General features: G+C 34.0%; 1 protein-coding gene across 1 annotated transcript in view; it reads right to left on the bottom strand.

Annotated features, from left to right (window-relative positions):
- Nucleotides 1–26,747, bottom strand: part of LOC129605911 (homeobox protein 2) — a 115,657-nt gene extending 88,910 nt beyond the window's left edge. The window contains 1 exon segment of the mRNA XM_055515928.1: nucleotides 26,470–26,747. Coding sequence (XP_055371903.1) covers nucleotides 26,470–26,574 — 105 coding nt within the window. The 5' untranslated portion in view covers nucleotides 26,575–26,747.
- Between the last annotated feature and the right edge of the window lie 575 nt (nucleotides 26,748–27,322).

Here is a 27,322-nt window from a genome sequence, read left to right as displayed (position 1 = left end):
GTAACTACTTGAAGGAGTCATCTGCGGTATGGACATATATATATATATTCTTGCTCAACGTAAAATTCTGCGTGGATTTAGACATGTCCGTCCGTCCGTCCTATTGTTATTGGACTAATTCGGACAACGAGTTCGGGTAGCTGCCATACAACTCAAAGAGTTTATTTTAAATATTTCAAAAACTAATTAAGCTATAAATATAAAATTTTGTATACATATGTCCAATTATATTCTACACATGCTGCAAAAATTATAATGGGATAGCTGCACCGGTTCGGGTGGCTGCCATACAACTCCAACAGCAAATTTTTTATATTCGGAAAAATAATAAAGTCAGATTCATGAAACTTGGCAGTCATGTGTCCAATTATAGGTCAAATATATTTCTGAAGTTTTAGAGAAATTGCTTGACAGGTTCGGGTACCTGCCATACAACTCCAGAAGCTAATTTTAAATATTTGGAAAAATAATATAGTCAGATACATGAAACTTGACAGTTGTGTGTCCAATTATAGGTCAGACATATTTCTGAAGTTTTGATGGAATTGCTTGACAGGTTCGGGTACTTGCCATACAACTCCAAAAGCTTATTTTAAATATTCGGAAAAATAATAAAGTCAGATTCATGAAACTTGGCAGTTGTGTGTCGAGTTATAGGTCAGATATATTTCTGAAGTTTTGGTTGAATTGCTCTACAGCTACGAGTAGCTCCCATACAAGTCCAAAAGTTTAAATATTTGGAAAAATAAAGTCAGATTCATGAAACTTGGCAGTTGTGTGTCCAGTTATAAATCAGACATATCCGTGAAATTTCTATAGAATGGTTTCACAAGTTTGAGTAATTGCTATACAACAACAAAAGGTGCAGGGTATAATTCAATCGGTTTATACCGACTGAAACGTTTTTACTTGTTTATATAATTATTGTGTCGGTAAAAACCCGTTTTCTCGTTTTTCTGATAAATATTATGACTTCATGGACGTATATTTCGTGTGTTCTTCTTCAACTGAAGAAAGGATATTCTGCGTTTTTATTTGTATTAATTGTAGAACTATTTTTATATATATCTGTGTGTGTGCCTTTGAATTTGAAGCCAACTCATTATGACTCTTCAGTTTTTAGTTATTTCTTGTCATACATATTTTTTACCACACTCTTTGTGCAAATTAAAATATACAGGGTGTTTCGCATAAGGTTGGAAATAATTTCAGGGATGATTCTTTGATCAATTTCCAGGAAAAACTGATTTTGACTAGCTGTATTTCGAAAACTATGGATCAAATCAAATTAATTGTAAGATTAAGAATAAAGAATAATCAATCGCCTGTGAAACAAACTCTAATGATAACTATGTTGCATTTTTCCAAAGCTATAAGCATTTATTAATGTGCAGGAAAAGTTTGGTACCTTTTTTTCAACAAGCTGGAGCTGGAAAACCAGTATATTTGCAACCTGGAAGTTGATGAAAGAATCATCTTTGAGATTACTTGCCACCATATGCGAAACACTCTGTATAATATTATAAAAAAGATATAGTAGGAGACAAATGTCAACTTCAAATACAACTACAAAATTATAAACTCTGCAGGTCTATTAAAGCAGTATATGTTCAATATATAGATATTTCAATTTCAATTGATACCTATATATGAAATAATGTATATTAAGCGACAACCAATAAATTTTCAGACTGAAAAAAGGCTTAATGTAGTAAAAATATGTTACAGCTTCACTGAAAAAAATTGATTGAAAATTGCTAAAAAATATAGTAATTCTTACTATAATTAATGCAGTATATACATTATAGCATATTTAATTTTACTCTATTTGAAAATAATTTCGCAGTTTCTCGATTAGCGTGCCAATTTTCGACAAAATCGAGGAAAGTTAATGCTGTATAGTGATTTTTCTCTTAAAGAAAGTAATTATCATGTATCAAGTTGAAAATTACTTCAAAGTAGAGTAAAATTTACTTTTGGGAAGTGGTTTTACTTATTTACGAAGTATTTTTTGATATATTATTCTTTTTTAGAGGAACTTTTATTAACAAGTTATTATTTTTGAATTTTTTCTGAGTTTTAATTGAGAGCGAACAGATTAAGGTCGTATTTGAAATTTTATAAAAATATAAGTTAAAATTTTAGGGCAACTTCAAAGTAGAAATATGCGAATTAAGTATATGTGAAAAAAAATAAAATTTACTAAATTGTTTAAATAATAAATATTTAAAATATCATTAATAACTGAATATGAAACTTTAAGTGTAGAATAAAAGTGCAAATAAAATTTGGAAATTATACATGAAGAAAGTAAATTGAAATTTTTTATTTCTGTTTTATTTTATAATATTTATAAAAATTTCAGTAAGACAATTTAATATTCCATGAGAAACATGGAAAGATAAAAGTGATGCGATATTACTCGAACGAATAGTGCAACATCTACTTTAGTAAAGTAAATTACCCCTTTGACAGGAAGAACAGATCACTATACCTGAATATAAAATGCTATACCGAAAGTAAATTTTTTTTACTTTTTTGTAAAGTAAATTTCCTCTACAATCTAATAAAAAATTTACTCTACAAAGAAATAAAATTTGTGAATTACTCGATGTTGTAATATTTTACTATCATCGAGCATTTTCACTGCAATTATACTAGGAATTCAGATTCCTAGTGTTGTTGCAGCAATTTTACACGATTTTTTTGCAGTGTTGCTTTTCTATTTGAAACTGCTATAATTATAAAAAAATCGATTTTAATTTATTTCGGAATTAAATACATTTTTACTGACAAGTGTGTAAATGTGATATAGGAAACATACTGCCTATTAAATAGATAATTAACTATTTACAGTTTAAATTATTATGTCAACGCCTTTATGAATTAAAATAAGATTTTATTAATACTTTATTTAACGTATGTATCTGATTTTCAAGGCAAGTACAGTAAAACCCGTGAAAGGAGCATCGGAAGGAACTAAGGTTTTCTTACGGCTAGACAAGTTTTCATGGAATAGACAGGTTTTGATAGCTAAAATTAAAAATTTTCTAAATTTTCTAAATTTTCCGATTTTCATAGTATTTATACTTTTCCCGGTAAGGTAATAATTCAAAGGAATAATCACAATTTGTTTCAATTTCAAAATATTTTGCTACACTATAGTTTTTTAAATTATGTAATAATAAATAAATTTTTATTAATTATAGTAACTTGCTTTACAACTGCAATGCAGGCAAGAAACGTCAGCCAGTTCAGATAATTTTAATTAAAATTAATTAAATATCATGTAATTTTGTTCATCAAAAAGCATTTAATTCAATTTTGTAAATTTATAAAAAAACAAAACCTTTTATAAATTTTACCTTGTTATATGGAAGCCTTATTAAACCTTAATCGCATATATTGAATATTTAGGAAGAATAACATGAAAAAAGTTGGGAAAATTTTAGTAAATTTTCGGTTTCTGTATAATGCTTTCTACAACTGCTTTTTTGACCTATGTATTTTAACAGTGCTTTAAAAATCGTACTTATGGTATATAAATTTTGGTATTAGTAATTCAGTACAAAGACACAAATCCGAAAAGTTAATAAAGAATAAGCATATAAGTAACATAAAAATAAAAGAAAAAGTCATAAGAAAAGTTCAAGAAATGGTAAGAAAAAAAAGGAATGAAATAAAATAAAAGTCAATAAAATAAAATTAAATGAACTAAAAGCCAAAAAAAGAAAAAAAAAAAGCAAAAAGTCAAAAATGGAAAAATGAAAATCAATTTTCCTTTTGACATTGCAAAATTTTTCATTTGTTTCTCCGTTTAAAGTTCTTTGTTGCTATTGTATAGCTGGTATGTTTTTTATTCTTTTATTTACTAATTGGAAGTATCGTATTGTGGTAAATTGGGGCTCCCATTTTTCCTATCATCATTGTTTTGCTGATTTTTTTTCTTATTATATTGTGACATTTTCCAGAATTGAATTAATTTTGTTTTTTCGTTTTGATCTTTCCTCCTTCGTCCATATTTATGTGTTTTAAATCTTTCTACTCCTTGCTTTGTAAAATTTTTTCTCTTCTCTTTGTTCTTTAGTCTTTTACTTTTCGTGCTATAATCAGTTATTTACTGTCTTTGTGCTTAATTTGTTTCAAGACTCCAGTCAGTGTAATTGGATATTATTTAGTGATAATTTCAGCATTTGTTCGTTTTTTGGTATTTTTGTTTTATTCTTATTTTGTGGTTTAGATAGATTATTGTTCATCATTTTTATTTGTATTACTATTGTGTTAGTTTTATTGGAACACACGGTTTATCGAAAGGCAAATCATAATAGACGAATCTCTTGAAATATTTTTCAATATTGTTTTTTTTAGTTTCAAAGTTTTGACTACATTACAATACAATGTCGATATTATTTCTAAATAAAGGCTATTATTTTACATAGTTCTTTTGGGTGTAAGTGAGAGGCATATAAGTTAAACTCTAGCTAGGTAACCATATCCACAAAACTATTTTGAGAAATTTCGCTCTTTTAATACCGAACTTAATGTGTTTTAGGTTATATGAGTTGCATATTTATTAAAAATTCGTTTTTTTTGTAGGTTGTTCCGTTTTAGTTTTACACTTATGATTTCTATTAGATATGTATTTCAATGCTAGAAAATTCTTATTTAAATATTAATTTAAAATAACCAACAATATTTTTGAAATCAAAATATTTACAATTTATTACTTACAGTATCAAAATTTGTGTAAAATGATCTGGCATTGGATTTTCTACATTATTTTCCTGAATGGAACGAAAACTTCAATCAGTAACATAAATCCAGCATACATAAATGTAATTGAAATAATTATATAACTAACTAGAAAATAAAACATCATGCATTCTTTCAAAATATGCACAGAATATGCGTTTTGTTGTTATAAAGAGTTTTAATTATAATTTGTGGTTTCTTTCGACTATTGGTTTCTTTAAAGGATGATTATGAAGAAGAATAAGTAAAGTAAAGTTTTTATTTATTTGAAAATTAAATCAACTAAAAAAATTAAAATCAGCTTAGATATTAAAATTCAATATTATTGAATCCAATTTTAAAGTCAGCTGTGTGGAGTAAAATTCGACATTAAATTCAAAAATTTTTTAAAAAAAGCTGAGCTGATTTGTGTGAGATTTTATACTCGAATTAATTTGCTTAAGTAAATACTCGTAATTTACCACATTATATGTGATACAGTAATAAAATTTTGGGAAAAATAAGAACTGAATATCACTGTTTGTTCTATCGTACACCTCCCAAGAAGCGGGTAGGATAATGATATGTAAGGCCACAGTTCCTAGTTTTCTCAAAGCGCTTCTTCGTTTATTTGAACTCTCGTGTTTTACATCGCGCAAACAAAATCATAGCTGTTATACTTTAGGTTTTATTGATATCCCCGATTTCGCATTACTGACTCACGAATAATCATCAAAATTTGTAGTAAAAAAATCTAAAACTTAGAACTTTAATCACCAACATCTTAAACTAGGAAATAAAATAGAAGTTTATTTGAGGCTTCCGAAACAAAAACATTTGTAATAAAATATAAATATGTCATGGTCTGGTTTAGGCAACATTTTACATGAAAATGCTTTTGTACGAATATGTAATTTGGAAAAAAAGATGAAACGCTGATGTCATCAAATTTGATTTGATTTTTTGATTTTCTATTTAAATTCATGCAAAAAATATATTGTAATTGTGTTCGAAATCATACTGAAATTGGGATCCTTAATTTTTCGAAGTCTGCGTATGTGCCTTTTCTAATACTGTGAAATGACATTGATATGATGGGCTCTAGTATTCTATAAAATTTGTTAAAATGGAAAATAACAAAGTAAAGTATTTCAAGAAATTATCATGCCTCATAAAGATAAATTTGATATGTCCTAAACTTTTTTGATTATAGATACATACATATGTATATATATACGTATTTCAGACCACATTTGCATAAATGCTATATCTAGGAACTGCTCGCGTTTAAATATTGTGTCCGCGTGGAGTTGTGAGACCTCGAAAGAGCCTAAAAACACATTCAAAGCAACTCAGCCTCAAGCAGGTCACCATTTTATCTTCGTATAAAGACAACACAGCACACTTTCCATCTTGCCCATCATTTTCGGATAGACAATGGGGAGGCAATGTCCAGTGAGCACCCTAAAAAAAGTTAGAGGGGCTCTAAATACCGATACCCGCACGAAACATCTCACTCACTATGCAACAGGAAATTATTAATTATTGTTGAATATTTGCAATAATATATATGTAGCTTTAACAACATTTTGAAAAAAAAAACTAATACATATAATGCCCCTTTAAACTGACTTTAAGAAAGAATCTTTTCATTCACCCAATTAGCTTAAAAGAAACTTTGAATTTTCTTCCTTGATTTGTTTCATAATAATAAAATCAATTTATTTCATAATTTGTTTCATAAAAATTTTTCAAAGAAAATATAAGGTTACAGTTTATTTAAATAAAAAATACTGGCTGCGGGGTGAATATAATTGCCACCGTCATTTACAGGTTTAAATCTCAATATGAAGAGGTAGTTTTCAAAGATTATAAATTGGACTATTTTCAAAATTGATTATTTCTGTTTTGTTATAAACGTTGCCATGATTAAATGACCCTAACATTATTCCAACAGGTCAATAAGCATTGATTTTGAAGTGCAAAAACAAATTGTTTATTAGCGTGTTTTAGAAACCAAAAAATTATGCTGTTCCAGTTTTTCAACGTTTCACAATAAATGCTTTCATGAAAATCGCTTTGAAAACAGGACCTATCTAGAGTTACTCAAAACATTTACTTATTTGTTATTTTTTATTTCACCTATTCCATTCAATAGCAGCAAACAAAACTTATAATTCACTTTTTAAAAATAATTAAGAAACTTTTTTGAAACAATATTAAATTTTTATTGTTAGCAGACAAATTTTCAGTTAAATTAATTATTAATATTAATTCCATAAAATAAAAGCTACAATTGAAAAAGAATATGGAAAGCGAAAACTTTTTATTCAAAATTTCTTTTAATTTTCTACACGCGAAGTAATTTTTTTTGCATTGGTTAGGAATAAATTTCCCTGTTTTTTATATTTAAATTATTCGTTTTGTTTTTTCAATTAAATTTGTCAAAAAAATTTAAGACTCTTAAAGAAAGTTTTTAAAATAATTTTTTCATATTGTCGTCCTTTGTATGTTGTATAGGAGTGAAATCACGTTAATTTATTTTTATAATATTAAAATCTAATTGAAATTAATAGGTTCGTAGTTTTCTAATATTACAAAAAAATTATTTTAAATATGTAGAGAATTGACGTTTTAGTGAGAAACTTTGTTTTCATTTAAGAGCATGATAATATTAATTAGTATTTAAATTAGGCTAATTTTTCTTGTTAAATAAAAATAAACCAAGCTCTTCTCTAATTACCTCGTCCCTTTACTACGTAAAAATTTTGACTTTTAACACTAGATACGAGTACTTGTTATTCAATTAAGTAGTATTACAGTAGAGTTTTGTTGTATTAAAATATTAATTTCCTTAATTAAAATTTAAATGAGTGCTTATTTATTAAAACTATTTTTAATTTGTTAAATTGAAATTTAAAATATTTATGTAACGTGAAATAACGTTGGTTTTTATATTTTTTGAATTAAGAATGAAATTTTTTTTATACAATCTCATTTAAAAAAACGTTTGAAATTCTTTTATATTTTATGTAAGCATTTCCCACACACACATATGTATACTCTGTTGTGAAAAACCAACAACAATAGCTTTTAACCCCTACAACCAAAATTAAAGTGGTTTAAAAATAATAATAACAAAATGTATTATGATAGTAGATTTGGAAAAACAAAAAGTGTCAGTAAAATTAAGGAATTATTTTTCATCACCATTCTCAAGGATTTGTTCTTGAAATCAATCTTATATTTTTGTAAATTTTTCGCTATAAATACCTTCAAGGCATAAATGTATACATTTAAACACACACATCTGCACAATTTTGGTTTTTGTAAAATGGAAAAGTTTTACATTAAAAATTTATTTTTTTAATTATTTGTTTTTTGTATCCTTATTCTTATTTCTTGTTTTGTTGTTTGTGTTATTTTAAAATATTACAACATCATCATTATTTTTAAATAAAAAACAAAGGAAAATTCTATAAGAGAAAACCATCTTTTTTATTTTTGTAGTTTCGTGTTTAAAGACTTATTCTCCTTATAGTTAAGGAGTTGAATAAAAATTGAAGTGAGAAATTGTTTTTATAAAGAATGTAATGCCAACGAAACCTACTATAATGTTAACATTGTAATGTGTGAACACAGGTTTATTTGTTTGCAAAAAGGATTGTAGATTGTAGATTGTAGATTCTAAGGGAACTGAGTGGGGACAGGAGCATCCCCCAAGCCACCGCAGCCACCGCAGAGGGGCCCAAAACCGCACTGTCACCTCCTAGTGGTGGGCCCCGGTAATGGCGGAGGATAAAGGGGTGATTGAAACGATCAAAGTTACGTTCGTGTCGTGGTCATGTCTCGCGGCGAGCCTCTTGCTTTGTGAGTTTCAGCCCTATATCTATACGTCAGCTGACGACAGGCGTCCCAAGTCAAGGTGGAACAGCATATGCCGATGACTGCGTGGCTAAGGGGGAGCTTAGTCGTTAGTATGCGGACTCTGGATACCAGGCGCCCTCCAGTTTAAATGAGCCTTCCCATGGTATGCCGGGCTCTGCCATGGGTGACTTTACTTTCCCGCGCTACTCGTGGGACAGAAATGGAAAACAACAACAACAACAACAAGACAAATAACAACAGTGACAACAACAACAACGACACTAAGGACAACATACAACCACTTAGTGCTCAAGGGTCTTCGGAACCAGAGCTTCTCTCAACTGACGCAGAGGAGGAACTCCTTCTCACGCCAGTGGAGGAAAAGGCGTCGCCTCCGATGGAGACGGATAATCAGGATCCCCTTGGACCTATTATCCAAAAAACTGAGGAGGACCTGAAAAGGTTGGACATCAGGGGAAAAAAACAATATTTCTCTGGTGCATCCAAGCGGCGTATCGCGGCTTATATCAGGGATGGCATGTCCCCAGAGGAAGCTCGCAGATACGAGAAGGAAAGGCTGGAAAAAGCTGAAGGCCTGCGGATCGGTTGTTGTGGCCGACCATCCCCAAAAGAGGGAAAGGTCGGAAAGCAACACCCCTGATGCAGGGCCCTCAAAGAAGAGGTCGATGAAGGGCAATGTTGAGGAAAAGGTCCCTGGGAACATTCCTCAACAAAACCCGAAAATGACTTCTTATCGGGATGCAGTAGCACAGGTCAAGGTGGCCATCACTCATAGACTGCATCCAGAGGAAAGGCTATCCGAAGTCCAGATGGGGAAAATCAAAGTAGCCATCATGGATGAAATGGATAGGGTTGTGGACTCTCATCCACAATTCACTGCAGCGTTGCAAAGGGACGGATGGATATCCGTAACATGCAACAATCAAGACACCAGGGAGTGGATAACCAGTGTCTGCAGGAAGATAAAGCCTTGGGACGGTTGCGATGTCGTGGTACTGGATGGCGACAGCATGCCCAAACAGCATGTCTGCGTCACCTACGTACCAAAGGACGAGACAACCGTCAGTCTCTCCAGGGACAAATTTCTAAGTAGGATAGGGAAGCAAAATCCCAGCCTCAAGATAAGTTCCTGGAGGGTGCTGAGGATGGATAAGGAAAAGGACGGGGGCTGCTCCATCACCTTTTCCGTGGATGATTCCGGATTGGAAGATCTACGGAAAGCGGAGTTCCGACTTTTCCTGAATTTCTTCCGTGTTACCGTTCGGGTTAAGGGAAGAAAATCCTCTCAAGGTGCTGGCGGCAGGGCAGGACAAAATAAAAAACCAGTGCCCACCGCGACAACGACAACGACGAGCACTTCAGGCCAACCAAAAGAGCCAAAACTCATTGGAAAGTCTGAAGTCGCTCCGAAAATGGCGGCAAGGGAAACGGAAGGACCATCGACCAGCACGCCAAATACAAGCGTCCCGGGGGAACCAAAAGGGCTCAAGCCCATTGGGAAGCCCGGAAATGCTTCGGTATTTGCTGTTGGAGGGGCCAGCGTGGCACCTGGGGCGGCAAAAGAGGCTGTGGCAGGGCAGGCGCCCACCAAGATGTGTAAAAAGGCGAAAATGGGAGGTAAGGCTCATGTAAAGCCTTTGTCTAAAGGGCCAAAGCCCATAGACAAGAGCCGGAGGAAATAATATGGCTGTGAGGTGCATCCAAATAAATCTACAGCATGCTAGGGCATCTACTGATGTTCTGGCTCATAGATTTATGAAGGATCACCTCGATATCGCCCTTATCCAAGAGCCTTACATAGTGAAGGATCAGGTTAAGGGCCTAACAGGTGAGCTATTGTATGATAATACAACTGGGGGCAGGCCTAGGGCTTGCATCTTGTTTAGTAAAAAGCTAACGTATTTTCCCATTCCAGATTACTGTTCTAAGGATCAGGTAGCTGCGTTGGTGAAGGTGAAGTCCTGCGGGGGCTGGACAGAGTTCATTGTGTGCTCATCCTACCTCCCGGGGGACTGTGCCCACCCGGACGAGCAACTGAAGGATCTAGTGGACTTTTGTGGAAGGAGGAACTTCCAACTTATAATAGGAAGTGATGCCAATGCCCACCACACCGTCTGGGGAAGCAGCAATATAAACAAAAGAGGTGAGTGCCTACTTGAATTTATATATAGCAATAAATTAATGATTATGAATGAAGGCAATAGGCCGACATTCATAAATGCAATTAGGGAAGAGGTCCTTGACATCACCCTTTGCACTGAATTTATCGGCAGTAGGATTGGTGGATGGCATGTCTCAAATGAGACATCCATGTCCGATCATAGGCAGATTAGGTTTGATATCATGGTCTCCGGGGGCCTGGCAGAAGAAATATATCGGGTGCCCCAATCCACAGATTGGAGTCAATTCGAAACGCTCCTCATGGATGGGATTAGATCCGTTCCTGCTTCTGTCAGAACGGTGATGGATATCGAACTGGCCAGCGAGGCCCTGACGGCGGCTATTACTAATGCCTATCACGGGAGCTGCCGTGCTAAGCCGAGGCGGAGCAATAGGAAGTGCCCGTGGTGGAATGAAGAGCTTTCAAGGCTTAGACTAAAAACCAGAAAGCTATTCAATAAGGCCAAGGCGTCAGGTTCGTGGGAAGAGTATAAGGACTCACTCACAAAATACAATAAAGAAATTAGGAAAGCGAAGAGAATCTCGTGGAGGGCGTTCTGCAAGGGCATTGATGAACTCCCCAGCAGTGCGCGTCTTCACAGGGTGCTTTCCAAAAAGTATGCTAGTAGGTTGGGCCTAATGGAACGTCCTGATGGCTCCATGACTGAGAACGGAAGGCAGACGTTGGAGCTTATGGCGTCAACGCACTTTCCTGACTCGGAGATTCTTCGGAATCACTCAAATGCAGTCATCGAACCGGGGGCACTCTGGCCCAGGAGGGATGACTGGCAACGATCCCGTCTAGTCTTCACGATGGGCAGGATTAGATGGGCTGTTTTCTCTTTCAGGCCCTTCAAATCTCCAGGTGATGACGGGATATATCCTGCATTTTTGCAGAGGGGTTTCCAACATATCGCTAGAGCACTGTTGGGAATTTTTCGCGCCAGCTATGCGTGGGGTTACATCCCTCAGGCATGGAGGGTGGCTAAAGTGACGTATATTCCGAAGGTGGGTAAGCGACCAAGCAACCACCCAAGGTCTTTCCGTCCAATCAGCCTTACTTCTTTTCTATTGAAAGCAATGGAAAAAGTGATTGATAGATTTATACGGGACGGTGCACTGGGAAGCAATCCCTTGCATGAATCTCAATACGCCTATCAGTCGGGAAGGTCTACTGTACTCGCTCTGCAGAGTCTGGTGGGGGTCCTTGAAAACTCACTGGAAGTGCGGGAGGTAGCAGTTGGCTGCTTCCTTGATATAGAGGGAGCTTTTGACAACACCCCATATCATGTCATCTGTGAGTCGTTGCACAAACGAGGGATTGATGCGACGACTAGCAGATGGGTCAATCGGATGCTACAGGATAGGATTATTAAGTCCACCATAGCTGACGATATACTCTTCATCTCCGCTGCAAAAGGATGTCCGCAGGGCGGGGTTCTTTCGCCCCTCCTGTGGTCCATTGTAGTGGATGATCTAATAGCTGCTCTCAGGGGCTCCGGGGCGCGTGTCTGGGGATACGCTGACGATGTGGCCTTCGTCGTGCGGGGAAAATTTGAGAGCACTATTTCTGATCTTCTACAGCAAAATTTACGTGTTGTGGAAAGGTGGTGCAAAGGCGTTGAGTTAAATATAAATCCAAGCAAGAGCACTTTGGTCGCCTTCACCAGACGCAGAAGCAGGGACAGATTAACGAGCCCAATTCTGTTTGGTGAACGTATCAGTTACTCGAGGGAGGTGAAGTATCTGGGGGTAACCCTGGATGATCGTCTCTCTTGGAATACCCATATCGATAGAGTTATCGGGAGAGCTACGGCGGCCTTGTGGACGTGTAGGAGCTTCATCGGGGGGACCTGGGGAATTGGTCCCAGAATAGCACTGTGGCTATATACGGCCCTTGCTAGGCCCATCGTCACCTATGCGTCGATTGTATGGTGCCGTAAAGCTCAGCGGGCGGGTGTGCGGGCCAAGCTGGAAAAGCTACAGAGGCTGGCCTGCCTGGGAGTGACCGGGGCGATGCGGACGGCTCCCACCGCTGCATTGGAGGTGATGATCGGATTACCGCCACTGCACCTCCATATATTGAAGGAAGCTCGGCTGGTGACTTACCGACTTCTCTCTGGCGAGGACGGGGCAGGGCTAAAGTTGGCCCACAGAACTCACAGAGACTTCATTGAGGGCGATCCGATTCTAAGGATAACCATGTCAGATACCTGTCTGCCGCGGTACAACTTCGACCACAGGTACGGGGTTCTGTTTCCTGATCGATGGACGTGGGATCGGGGTGGTCCGGTACTTAGGTCGGGTTCGAGCGTGTGGTATGCGGACGGATCCAAAACGGAGTCGGGTGTGGGCTCGGGCGTATACGGTGTCCGTCCGGACACGCGTGTATATGCAACCCTTGACCCGTATTGCACAGTGTTCCAGGCCGAAATACATGCAATAGAGATCTGTCTGAGAATCAATTTGGAAAGGGGGTATAGAAACCGCACCATCTATGTGTTCTCAGACAGCAGGGCTGCACTGCTGGCGCTCCGTTCAGCTCAGGTTACATCCAAGCTGGTCTGGAGCTGCCTTGCTGCACTTATGGAGTTGGCATCGGAAAACAGAGTGATGCTCATTTGGGTGCCGGGCCATAGTGGCCATGCGGGCAACGAAGTTGCCGATGAGTTGGCGCGGAGGGGATCTGGAGCTGCCTTTGTGCAGCCACTGCCTTTCTGTGGTCTGCCTTCTTCCGCCGTGGGGGCCAGGCTTGCCTGCCTACTCGCGGCGGAATGCAGTCGTCACTGGCGGGACACGAAAGGGTGCCGTCATGCGAAGGTGTTTGTTCCGGCGTGCTCCGGCGGATTCGCTGCGGAGTTGCTGGGGATGAGCAGGAGCCGGGTTCGCACTATTGCGAATTTCTTCACGGGGCACTGCCCGGTGAAATACCACCTGCACAGGCTGGGGAAGTCGGGCTCCCCCCTGTGCAGATTTTGTGGGGGTGGCGATGAGACCGCCGTGCACATTCTCTGCGACTGTCCGGCACTGGCTGTTCGGCGCCGCAATTGTCTTGGACATGGGTCCCTAAGTGTTCGGGAACTATTGTCCAACTCCCTTAGGGATATCTCCGGATTTGTGATTGGGACGGGGATATTATAGACGGGAGGGTGGGGTGGCTTGCAAAAAGGAATTAACAAGGATTTTGAAAATTACAGTTGAAGTCAATGGGGTTTCCAAAATTAAAGTAATTAATTTTTGTTTTGGTTTTTGTATATTATCAAGTTAAGTTATAATTAAAACGGCAAGAAAGTCTTACTATTATATAAATTTTACTTTATTTAATTATAAACGGAAAACATCGAAAAAATTGAAAATATTTTTTGTAACTCTTCAAGGACAATACTAAAGCTTTTCTTATTAATTATATTTAAAATGCTTTTGAGTTTAAAAATGATATTGATGTGACTAAGTATAAATTGAGAGAATAATATATTTAAATAATTTCGTTTTGTACTTTAGCCCATCTTTTGTAAATCATCAAATTTTGGATTCAAATCAAATTTATTTAAAAAAATAAATCTGAGTTTAATTGTGTTTTCTGAGGAAATTTTTCCACAGAATCTGATACGAAATTATGTCAATTCTGTAATATGGGCAGTAATGAACATCTTACCAAACTTATTTGAAAAGTCTATAACTATTATACCTGAAAAAAAAACGATTGCTAAATGGTGGCTTATGTCGATAACTAAACTGTGGAAATTGCGGAGGGTAGCACTTTCCTACCTTAAATGAGCTGTTGCTTGTCTCTGACAAGCCTCTTAATCCGTACATTATGAAATAGAATTATTACCGATACGTGTTTATATATATTCATAACATATGTTTGTTTTAAATACATTATAAAAATACATCATAAAAAAATAAATAGACATCTATTGCGTACACTTTCCCTCTCCTAGCTGACTGAATTATTGCTTGCAACTTGACAATCTAAGTATAAAAATTTGTTTTTAAAATATCTAGCACTAGCTTTCACTGTAATTACTTGAACTTGTAATACTGTTTTATAGAAACTTCACGAATATGACTGACCTACGATTGCACACACGACTGCTAAATTTCATTATCTCACTTTATAATTTTTCCAATAATTTTTAAAATTTGCTTTTGGAGTTTTGCAGCACTTATGCAAAATTGTCAAGCAATTTAAATATTTAAAATTTAATTTTCGAGTTGAATGGCAGGCACCCGCACCAGTGCAGTCATTTCATTATTTTTAGAGTATCATATTTATCATATTTTTAGAGTATATGTAGAATATATATTTGAACACACAATTATAAAATTTGTTACCAATATTTCTATTAGTTCTTGAATTATGTATATAATATAAACTCTTTGTTCGTCCTTGGCGCAAAAGAAAGAATTTGTGAAAGTTTGGTGTCGACTTCACTATTCGTTTTTGAGTTATCGTGCGATCAAACGGACATGTCTAAATTAACGCAAAATTTTACTCTGAGTAAGAATATAATACAACATATACATGTTCACACCGGATACAGCGTCTTTAAGTGGCAACAAACTCTATAATATAGTTAATACACCCTTTACGAAGGTGCAAGGTATAATAAGAAGTTGTACTTCTAAACTATTTTAGCTGAGGGAATTTTTTTCATACAAATATTGGCGAGTGATTGCATTAGCATTATGTAGCTGGAGAGTCAAACTAATTTTTAAATATGTATATTTTATTTGAAACTTCGATTTCGTCACATATTGTCCAAGATTAAATTTATAAACAAAGTTTAATCATTACACTCTCTACAAAATTCTAAAGAAATTTTTCTGTACGCAATTCTAATTAGTACAAATACTAAGAATTAAATTGTATGTGAAACCATAAACTTTTTTTTAATTTTTTTGTTGGTCTTCTTTTTGTAAACATTTGTCAAGAAAATCATCAGGGGAGTTTTTTCTTTTTTCTTTTGAAGTATAAATGTCCAGACATTAATCTTTCCCTTAGCATTAATTCAAACTCAAAACAAATACAAATACAAAATGATTTATGTACGGATGTTATTTTATCCTTTACAACAGAAATGTGAATCGATGATTGTTCTGTTTTGTTTTTTCAAATAATTACCAAGTCAAGAGAAAGAGAAAAAACAATTTCCAAAAAATTTACATAGACGGATTAAACGTTCAACAGGATGAAAAAGAAATATTTGTTTTGTGATAAAATTCTGTTCTGAAAGAGAATAAAAGCACAAACAAATGAAAAGTTCAATAATACCCATAAATTCAAATGTCTTACATAAGAATTAAAAAAAATTGTGTGGGTATTGATATTCTAAGGTTGATTTGCTTCGTGCACTATTGGAAATTTCAGAAAATTTCTTATATTCCATAAAAATCTGAAATTAGAAGAAGCATCACATCCTTCACAAATTTCAACATTTATTGGACATTTAAGTTACATGTATCAATAAATTTTCTTGTGGTGGTCTTATGAAGAAGGGAAAATATTTTCTGCACTTTCTTCTGAAATTTAAAAAAAATAGGTTTTGTCTAAATGAGAAAATTTGTTTGAGTTTTTAAGGGGAATATGCATACGGTCTAAAACTAGAAATAAGAAATCAGGTGTGATCCCTTATTTACCCTCGGTCCTTTGCAAATCGGTCGTTTAGAAGTGCGAAGCTTTGTATTGTGTAACCAAATCCAAAATATTTATTTTCATGTTACTTCGCAAACTAGTTAAAAATTTTAATGTTACTTAAAAAACCACTTCACATTTTGTTATTTACAAGAACTCAAAATGTGCGCTTTTTTGCTGTGAAATTATAAAACAAAAGGTTAAGTTGAATTTATGCACTTGAGCAATATTTAATTGAATTAGGAAAGAAAAATAAGGAAACAAAAATTATTCAATAGGACTGATAGCTGGAAAAAAGGCAATTAGGTTTCTGAATTAATTCTATTTTATCAAATGGAAATATCAAAGTTAGTTATGCGCAATGAAATTTTTTATACAATTTGTCCTAGCCATTTCTTTGTTGAACTGCTTTTAAAATCTCTATTTTATAATAATTATTCGCCTTTGTTTTTTCTGAATTAAAAACAACCATAAAATTCTTTTCTGAAAATTTACTTGAGATGTTTTAATTTTTTTCAAATTTACCAAAAATATTGTTGGCTTAATTTTGCTCAAAGAGTACCTATGGAAATTCTTCCAAATTCAAAACAATTATGCAAAATGCTTTTGAAATTAGAATTCGAGAGATCTTTTGTAGTGAAAAAAAATTACTCTTTCAATAAAAGAAAACATTCTTTTAGGCGAAGAACAATTTTCAGAAAGCTCTATTTGGAATCTGAATTATTTGAAATCTTTGAATTATTTTTCGTGATATCACACTAAAATATGGTTTGGAATACGACTTGTCAGGGTTACGACTGTAAAATGAATTTGAAACAACACTTTTATGCGGAAAACAAACTAAATGAATAGAAAAAAGCTATTTTTGGAAAATATCAAATGTAAGCATTACAATAAAATGCAATTTATTTCATAATTGTTGCCTTTGTAAATTTTATTTCAAGTAAACATTATAATATTTTACAATATCGCATTTACTAAATATATTTTGTAACTTTAAGAAAACTGAAAACGAGTTTTTATATTCGAAATTAAACTATTTTGTCAACTTGATGCTGAGAAATTTTTGATATTTTAATCTATTTCTGTCGTTATACCCGTACGAACGTATGTTTGAAAGGGTATACTAAATTTGCCTTACTGTTTGTAACGTTTTTGATCAGCGTTGAATTCTGGGTCGATCTAACATTGTTTGTCCGTCTATCCGTTCGTCCGCCCGTCCTTCCGTCTCAACGATAACTCAAAAACTAATTGAGCTAAGTTCACCAAATTTTCACAAAAGATTTATTACGGTAAATGCAAAAATGTAAAAATTATAAAAGCTGTGTGTTATTGAAATTTCACACAAGCGAATATATTAGTAGGGACAATGTGCCTCATAACAATCGTTGAAATTGCTTGGCTGCCTCTGATAGTTATCATATAACTTCAAAAGTTATTTGACTATACTTAACAATTGTTCAACTTACCGAAATTTTGCGAAATAAAATATGGTAAAATGGCATCTATATTCAATAAAATTGCTGAGATCTTGTGAGCATTTATAGTAGATGCCACACAACTGTTATAGAAAAAAAGTTGGAGCTATAAAAAAAAAGTTATTTGGCATTATCTCAAAAATTGTTGGAGATATAATAAAGAAATTTCGTAAAAGCAAGTCCATTATTAGGGCTGTTATGTGAGATATTACATACAACTTCAACAGCAGTTTGGTCATTAATGTAGTAATACGGCAACTTAAAGTCATCGTCTGTCCCATAGCCAGCGATGGTATATTTATTCCCACATAGGATAACAAATTTGTACGGATATCACAGAGTTGACGTTTTCAATTTATTTTTCATTACGAAGGCCAAATCTGAAAATTTATGGTCTAAAGATCTGCTTTAGTAGCAGCTGCACTATGATAATACATTATATACGAGTATACACATTTTTCCTTTTCTTTTAAATAAGTATTCAACAATTAGCTATTCATGCATGCTTATATTTAAGCAATAAAAAGCTCTAGAGCTGATAAATAATTACTTATGTTATGAATGTCGATTTCCGGTAGTTTGGAGTGCAATTTCCCATAAATTTTTTCTTTAAAATATATAATTTTAAATACAATTCTCTAGTGGCAACCCTCATGATTTTGCAAATAAAACTCCAAATATAAACGATTTATGTATGACACTTTTGAGAAACTACATACGTATTCGAGTTTATTTGAATAACGTTCATTCTTTTATCGTCACTAACATAAAATAGCTGCATATTTAACAACCATTAGTTATTGTATAAGAAAATTTTATATCGACAACGTAATCTCTGAATTGGCTATATATAAAAATTTACGCTTAGAGAGGAAGCCAATAAAGAAACATAAACGATTTTCGTTTTTTAGTTTGATTAATATTTGGATTTATGTTAGGTTAGGGTAGGTTGACGCGACCATCCGAGGATACCCGTTGGGATGTCGCAGGATCTCCATATCTTATCCTCTCGTGAACTAGCCCGAGTCCCTTATAAACCGGTTTTAGTCCCTGGCATTTACATTCGCCAGGTCCGTAACTCGTAGAAAGAAATGCGACCCAATGAGTTTCGGCCTTTTCCATGCCAAAGCCGGGTACGAGCATAGAAAATGGGCCACCGTTTTCCCTCCTGGTCGTCACAGCAGCCACTGCAGAGGTCGTTAACGAAGCGTCCTATCCTTCTTGCGTCTTCGCCAATGAAACCGTGCCAAGTTATAACTACTACCACAGCGCCAATCTCACGCCGTGAGGCGCAGATCCAGCCTAAGCCAAAATTGCCATCGTCCCACCTGTCATTGGTTTGCTCTATTGCCGCATTACGCAGCAATAGCTTGCACGTACTCAGAGGCATCTCGGACCCTTTTTAAATTGGAGGTTCCTGAATGTCCGTAAGAATGCTGATGCACCTGCATGTTATTGCGTTGCCCGCCAGCCACTTCATAGCCACATTCATAGCAACCACCTCCGCTTGAAAGAAGCTGCAGTAGTCCGGAAGACAAAACAAGATGTCCACCCCGAGTTCTCTGGACTAGACTCCCCCTCCTCCTCTATTTCATTCAGCTTGGATCCATCGATGTAGATGTTAATAGAACCGCCCCAAATATTATCTTCACTCTCCCAGGTTTGCCTTGAAGGGAGCAAAATGCTAAGATTCCTGGCAAAAGAAAGGGCAGAAGAAACATAGTCAACCGTCTACGTTACATCTCCGCCCGTTACCAGTATGCGGCGCCGTGCCCCACACGGCCACTGACCCATTGTGATGCAGCTCTTGGCGTACCGCCGATCCTGCTGCATTTTGCTTCCCCAGAATGTCAACTAGAAGAAGATGAAAAAGTACTTCTAGGGCCTGTGTAGGAGTTGAGCGTTGAACCTTACTTGCCAGTCCCATGTTGAAAGACCTGCCCAGTGCAGACCACAAGTGAATCATACCTGGCTCGATAACCCCTCTTCGCAGTAATTGCTTTCTTCACTCAGTCCCTGATTGGGCCTCCAGTTTAAATTAGAGTCCAAGATCAATACCAAGAACCTAGTCTCAGAGGAGAAAGTGAGCCTTGTTCTATTAAGTTTTGGCGGAACCACACTCTTTTTTTTGTATTTCCTGCTGAATTTAGAGCGCGTATATAAGCGATCGTTTGGGAGGCAAGAGCTATGTCTAAAACCCCTTGCCGATTTTTAATAATAAAAGTGGTCTCTGAAACCTTATTACATATTCTAAGGTTAGTACTCAAGAAAAATTCTAAAAGTAACTCATCCCTTATGTTTGTGTCTGAGTTTCCTCAAATGGTGTGATGTGCGTTAGCGTCTCTTGTAATGATAAGCAGTTCGAACGTGCTGCACCAGACCTTTAAAATTTGAAGGCAGACATTCTTCCTAAGAATCGTAGGGCAGGTATACTGACGCCCGCCAGAACATTTAGCCTTCGTTCTCCAGGCTGACTGCTGTCAAATCCTCGTTACTGTAAAGAAAGAGCAAAAAAGCATTTAAGCTTCTTTTCGTAAGTATACAGAACCTTACATTGCCGATTTCGCCACTGTACAACAACTTGTAAGCTCGCGACCCGAGTCCGCAGATCCTTCCCACCGCAACCCAAGGCTCCTGGATCAGGATTATGTCCTTCTCGCCGCCCTACAGATGGAGAAAATGCGCAGCGACGCTGTTTTAGAGTGGTGGAGGTTAATCTGAAGTTTTCGCAACATGACTGCTTGCCTTAACCTCCACCACCATAATGTCTCCTCGCTGCTGTACAGATCCAGCGGAACCAACTCCAGGTCGTGGTGTATCAAGCGTCGTCGTCCGTTGCTTCCGCTTTATCCAGCAGTGTGCTTCAGACGTTAGTGGGGAGCAACCAGACGACTCTTCTGGCCTTTCCTCCACGGCTTTGTGGGCATGTGCAGGCACTCGTCTTGGAGCACCTTTCTCCAACTCGCACGGCTTCTACCCCTCCCCTCCGGCTTCCTGTTGGTTTGATACGTTTTGTGGGTTATCTAACAGAATCCGTAGTTGATGATGAAGCCCTGCTCTTCGAGGGACGCCAGTGACCCTTTGTTAAGGATGATTTTTGAGGATGCACATGCGACTAGCTTAACGTATTCCTGATGCCAACCATAATCTCTGCAAGAGAGATACCGGCCCGGGTTTTCATTCAGACCAGAGAAAAGTTTTCCATAAGTTGCCTTTCAACTTTCCTCCAGTTTCAATTTGGATTTAGATTTCCAATATTTTTATCATGAAAAAGTTGTTAACGTAGCACTTTCATTTCAAGAATTCTTTGTTCTTTATTCTACAAAAAACATATTAGTTGTCAAACAGCTTTTCAATCATTTTTTAATCAGTAATAGCATCGTTCTTAGCTCCGAAATTTCTTTAATGTTCTTGATTTGATGTTTCCTATGTACTTTGATAAATATAGGTTAGAATCACTTTTCATAATGCAAAATTTGTAACATTTTTCACTGAAGTCACTTTTACAGACGCTAACGTAAAATAAAATATGGTTTTTCTTGAGTTTAATGGTTTCATAGATCTAGACTGATTATTTAATTATTATATCTAGTAATGCAATAATTAATAAATATTAACATGTCGTTATCATATATTCATTTTATGATATTATATCTTTGGATCGGCTGTAAATCTTGGAAAATTTCGAAGTAGAAAACCGAAAAAAATAAATGCATTGCATCCACAAAACCGTTAACAACCGGTATTGTTATTATAATAACAATATAATACATAGTAACAACAAATAAATATTTATCTTAAAATGAAGTATGTATATTCTCCGGCAATGTGAGCTGAAAATTATGAACTATTTTCATGTTACTTGAAAATTAAAAAAAAAACAATGTACAATGTTCGAACGATGTTATGGTGAAACATGTTTTAACGTCTAGGTTTTATAAATTTGAATTGTCAGCAAAATGAGTACAAATATATATGTAAAAAATTAAAAGCTAACATAAATATTATAAAAAACCGGGCATGCTACCACGTAAGAACAATAAATATTTCAACACTTTACGTTAATGATCATTTAATTCCTTTCCAAATATCTTTCGTATTCGGTGACTTCATTAATTTTCCCCACCTTATTTTTTACGTTTCTCGTTTTCTCAAATTTTGTTTATTTTTTAAATAAAGATTTAAAAAAGCAAAAATATCGTGACCATAACAAAATGGAACAAATAGAAAATGGGGAGAAAAGTTAAAGGGTCGAGGAGAAAAACAAAAGATTTTAATAAATTAATATTAATTGTACTAAGGACGAAGTAAGGTCCTTACGATAATAATTTTCTAAATTACGTTTTAAAACAGAAAGAAAACATAAGCCAAAAAATAAATGGAACATGAAAAAAGAAAGATTTGAACAGATGAAGGAAAATTATAAGTAATGAGAACCATTTTTATTCCATTTGTCCTTTTCAGCTGAATATTGAATAAAACAAATTCAAAAACTGCTGCCAGGTATACTGACTGACATAACAAAGTGGTTTTGTATACAAGACAATGCAAGAAGACATGTAGTTAAATCGGGAAAAAAACTAACCTATTGAAAGGTCGAACTTAATACAAAAATTGAACTATTGAAAGGTCGAACTTAATACAAAAATATTAAATCCATATAAATTGAAAACAAACTAGCTTTTCGTTAGACTGTTGCAATTAGACATAGATAAGAGAAACGAAAAAAAATGTCTTGTTTTTAGCATTACTGAAAAACATTGACGATTGTGTCGACTCAACTGGAAAGTATTTGTGAAAACATAAGATTAAAGGGAAAAATGTTATGAACTTAACAACAGTAAAATAAATATGATCAAACAGTGATCAGTGGAAACATTTGAATTTAGTGCTTAGATAAGATTAAATATTCATGAAATTCGAATATTTAAATATTTGAAATGAGATCTTTGCTTTTCTAGCTGATTTTCCAAATCAACAATTGTATTTATGAGAAAGTTATACTTTCACAGTTTGCAATATTTTTGACATTTTGCAAAAATTTTCTACAATAATCAATTATTAAAAATGTGCTATTTTCAATGGATTACCATCAATGTTAACTTCTTTTAAATTTTTTATTTTTATCAAAATGAAAATGTAATAATTGTGTAAATGTCTTTAATAAATTTTTTATAAAATCGTTCTTGTTTTTTCTCTGTTTTTCCTTTTACTAACTTTAATTGACTTAATTGAACTTTACTTTTTTCAAAATGCTTTTAAGAAAATTTGAAATGAATAACGATGTAGTTGTGGATAATGATAATAGGTAGTTGTAATAATTATGTATCCTGGAGTAATTAAAGAAAATTTGAAAAATTATTCATTAAGAAGTGGAAAAGTTTAAAGTAAAGAGAATTGTATAAAATATTAAACAGGTGATAAATTTTTTGATTTGATCATATTTTAGAGATGGAAAAAAATTATGCTTTCCTAAATATTTAAAGAACTACAAACTTTATATAAAATAAAAAAAAGTCGGATGAGTACATCACCGACTGCAACGAATATTGTCTAGTTTAGTGTAAGTGATACATAAAATTATGAAAATTTAAGGACGCTAACAAGCTTTTAGTTAACATACCTTTAAAAATGTAAAATAGGCTCTTAGTAGAACTTCACTTTGTGCCATGCGAATTCCGATAAAAATACTTTATTTATGATTCCCAATTATGGAGAAAATAAAAATAAAATAAAGTTCAAAAATCAATGGTCAAATCAATGGTTTGTATCGTGGCATTTTCCTGTTAACAAGTGAATTTCCTGCTTTTAAAAACAATCTATGTATACCTACTACACTATTAAAATTATTTTCATTCTGGGATTGCATATATGTATTTAGGACGAACGATTTATGCAGTTTTTGAAATAGAACAAAAATAAATTTAAAGAGGTGTTAACATAATGCTCGATTTTAAGGGTTAATTGAATGGGTTAAGAAAACTAATTATTATATTTTTTAATGTCATGGAATTTACCGTTTGCTTTCTGCGTGGTTTTACAAATATAAGGTGCAAAATATTCAAATTTTACAAATTTCGAGAGGTGATAATTTGAGAGGGATGAAGATGGGAAAAAATTTTCTAATGAAATGAACTATTATTAGTGTCTAGAAGCTGTAAAAATTTCAGACTTTTGCAACCCGAGGTAAAGAAAAACGGCATCAAAAATTTGGAAAAAACGGGTTTTAGTTAACGGTGAATTTTAAGAGCCATTTTGTTTTTTGTAAAGCGTAGATATGGTATTGCAGAAGAAGCCATCCAGTATATTTCTGCTTTAGCGGAATTTGGAAAATGCTTATGGTTTCACTGCAATAAATAGTTATAAAATGCCGTTTTTAAGGTTTAAGGGGGTATAACTTTTAAAGTTGGGGAGATAGGTAAAAAATTTTTTCTACGGAAATACGTTTATATTAACGTGCATATAAAATTTCAGCTTTTTATCTTCAAGGATGTAAAAGTTTTGTAAAGATGTCCACGGACGAACGGCCAAAGTGAAACTTATAAGCACTTTTTTCAAAATTTTTTTTGGAAATGTGCTAAAAATTTTTAATTTATATTTATATCCATAAATGTACTGATAATTACTCACTACAAATTTCAATTTTTTTTTTAATTTCATTTGTCTTGTTATAATTTATTTTTATTATATTTAAAAATTATATAATATAAATTATATAATATAAATTATTATATAAAAAGTTTTTTTTTTATTTTAACACACAATTTTTTTTAAATCGCTTCGCTTTTATGGTATGTTTGCACTATTTTTGTTACCCTGTATTGGAATATATTATAGAAATGGTTTTGTGAAAATTATACTTTTCTGCCTTTAAAAGTACATTATAAAAATCTGTTGTGGTCACCAGACTGTATAATGTAACAGATAACCGACCGCAATGTGTATTGTCTAGTTAAGTGAAAGTGCAACAGAATATTATAAAAATGCCTGTTAAATACAATTGCCTTTCAAATTTTTAGGACATAGTTATAACAAACCTACAAAAATGTAAATTTGGATCTTAGTAGAGTTTCGTTTTGTACTACCTGAACTCCTTTAAATGCTCGCCAGTTAGTTTCGGTAACAACTAGAACTCAAATATCAAATTTCAAAAAATGCCATCAATTCGTTCCGAAGATATTGTAAAAAATGTAAAATCGGCCATCAGATCAGTTTCCGAACCCTGATCTTTCCAAAAAACTTATAGATTCATTGTTTCAATATGAGAAATTTAAATATTAAATTTCAAGGAAATAATCGATCGATAATTTCTTTTTATATATGCGTATATTTGGCCCGCAGTGAACCTCCAGTTGCTGATGCCTGGTTTCTTCCAAAAGTGGGGAAGTTTCGCGTTCTTGATATGAAGCTTACATATGAAATTTCAAGTAAATCTGTTGAATATTTTCTTCAAAATGATAAAATGTGTAAAACAGGCCTGCTAAAAAGTGCAATATGCAAAATGTGTTGCCATCACATGACTTACCTATTGTATACACAATGTCGATAAAAATAGGTAGACATATATCATGTATCCTTCACTCTCTCCAAAATTCGTGTGTGTTGAATATTGAAAATAAGAAAGTACACTTCTTAACTATTTTAACGAAGGGAATTTTTTATTTTCAAATGTTGATGAGAGATTGCATTTGTGTGATATAAATGGAGAGTCCAACTACATACTTCTTAAATACATAAACTTTACATGCGTGTTGGAAAATTATTTAGAATAATTTAAAGTATTTTTTTTTACACGCTTCCAATTTAAATAAACATTTTATCAACATTTTTTACAACATTATTAATTTAGTAGCTTATTAAATTTTTACTAGTTTCTAACAGAAGAAGATCAATAATTTACGATTTCAGTAGAACGCAATTATATAGCATACGGCATTAGAACGCTTTTTAGCATGCGCAATTTTAGAATCCTTTTTAATTGTGCCTGTCAGATAATAGTCAAAAAATTTAATATGCCTTAATTATTGGTTAACATTTAACCAAACACAGAAATGTTTTTGCATATCATCAAAATAAAACTTTAAAATGAAAAACTGGAGGCAGTCCGCTAAATCCGGAAGATTTCCGTAACACCTACTAAGAGAAAGAGGAAAGGTGATCGGTCTCTATTCATTTCCAAAGCAATAGGAGCTTAACCAATTTAGAAATGTCGACATTCTATGGTTTCACAATGGTCAGATCTTTCACAAGTATACATGTAATTGCAATTCTTGCTTTAAGAAGATGCAGAAGCTAATACATTACTAGCTTTGGTTTTTATCATTCAAATAGAATATTTCCGTTTTTGAATTTCTATAATAACACATAATTATCATAATTATCAAAATATTTTTGAAACCAAAAATAGCTTCGCACATCGATATTTACCGATCCATAAAACTAGTATTTTAAAATTTTTCTTGAAAGATTTAATTGCTAGAGTATTAATTTAGAGAGAGTACAAAGTTATGAAATATAAGAAACTAAAATCTTTTAGTAAAAAATCGTATTTTCAATAATCAGTTCAATACTTACAAATGTGTAAACTGCACTTGCCATTGCCAAATGTTTAGCATGCAATGTTCGGCAGCAACCGGAACCACTTAATGGTCCGTATGGATATAAAATGGCGGATTTCATTTTTTCAGTTGCTAATAAAGAATAACTTTTTGTTTTACTTTTTATTTCATAATTTTTTTGTTTTTGTTGCTCTTTCTGTTGTTGTTCGAATGAAAGTTTTTGATTTTGTCGTTTTTCTTCTATTTTTAACGATAATTGTTCTGATGGTTTCCCAGAATTCTCTAGAGTTTTTCCTGAATTTGATGAATCCATTTGTGTTTATTATCTGAAAAGAAGCAAAATGACAAATTTTCATAAAAATAATCACCAAATTAAAAAAATTTATGAAACATAGGATTACGACCACAACGTTCAACACTATTAATTTTTGAATATCTTTTTAAGCACTTTTCCAAAAAATTTTTGAAAAAAAGTGCTTATTAATTTCACTCTGTCCATCCGTCCGACCGTCTGTTCGTGTGTCTGTTTACAAAACTTCTACACCCTTGAAGATAGAATGCAGAAAATTTTAAATGTACATAGATCTTTACTAGAAACTAATTTTCGTAAAACGTAATTTTTACCTATCTCCTCCACTCTGGAAGTTATACCCCCTAAAACCCTAAAAATGCAATTTTTCAATTGTTTACTGTAGTTTTTCAAATTTTACAATATTCTTCTTATATCACGGCACACTATACTGGAACTTTAAAAAAACAAAATGGCCGTTAAAATTTACCGTTATATAAAATCCGTTTTTTTCAAATTTTTAATGTTGTTCTTCTTGACCCCAGGATGTGGGAGCCTGAAATTTTGGTAGCTTTTACGC

Source organism: Condylostylus longicornis, unplaced genomic scaffold (assembly GCF_029603195.1).
Source record: "Condylostylus longicornis isolate FDR11 unplaced genomic scaffold, ASM2960319v2 ptg000016l, whole genome shotgun sequence".
Taxonomy (NCBI): domain Eukaryota; kingdom Metazoa; phylum Arthropoda; class Insecta; order Diptera; family Dolichopodidae; genus Condylostylus; species Condylostylus longicornis.
This window is presented reverse-complemented; position numbering and strand designations above follow the sequence as displayed.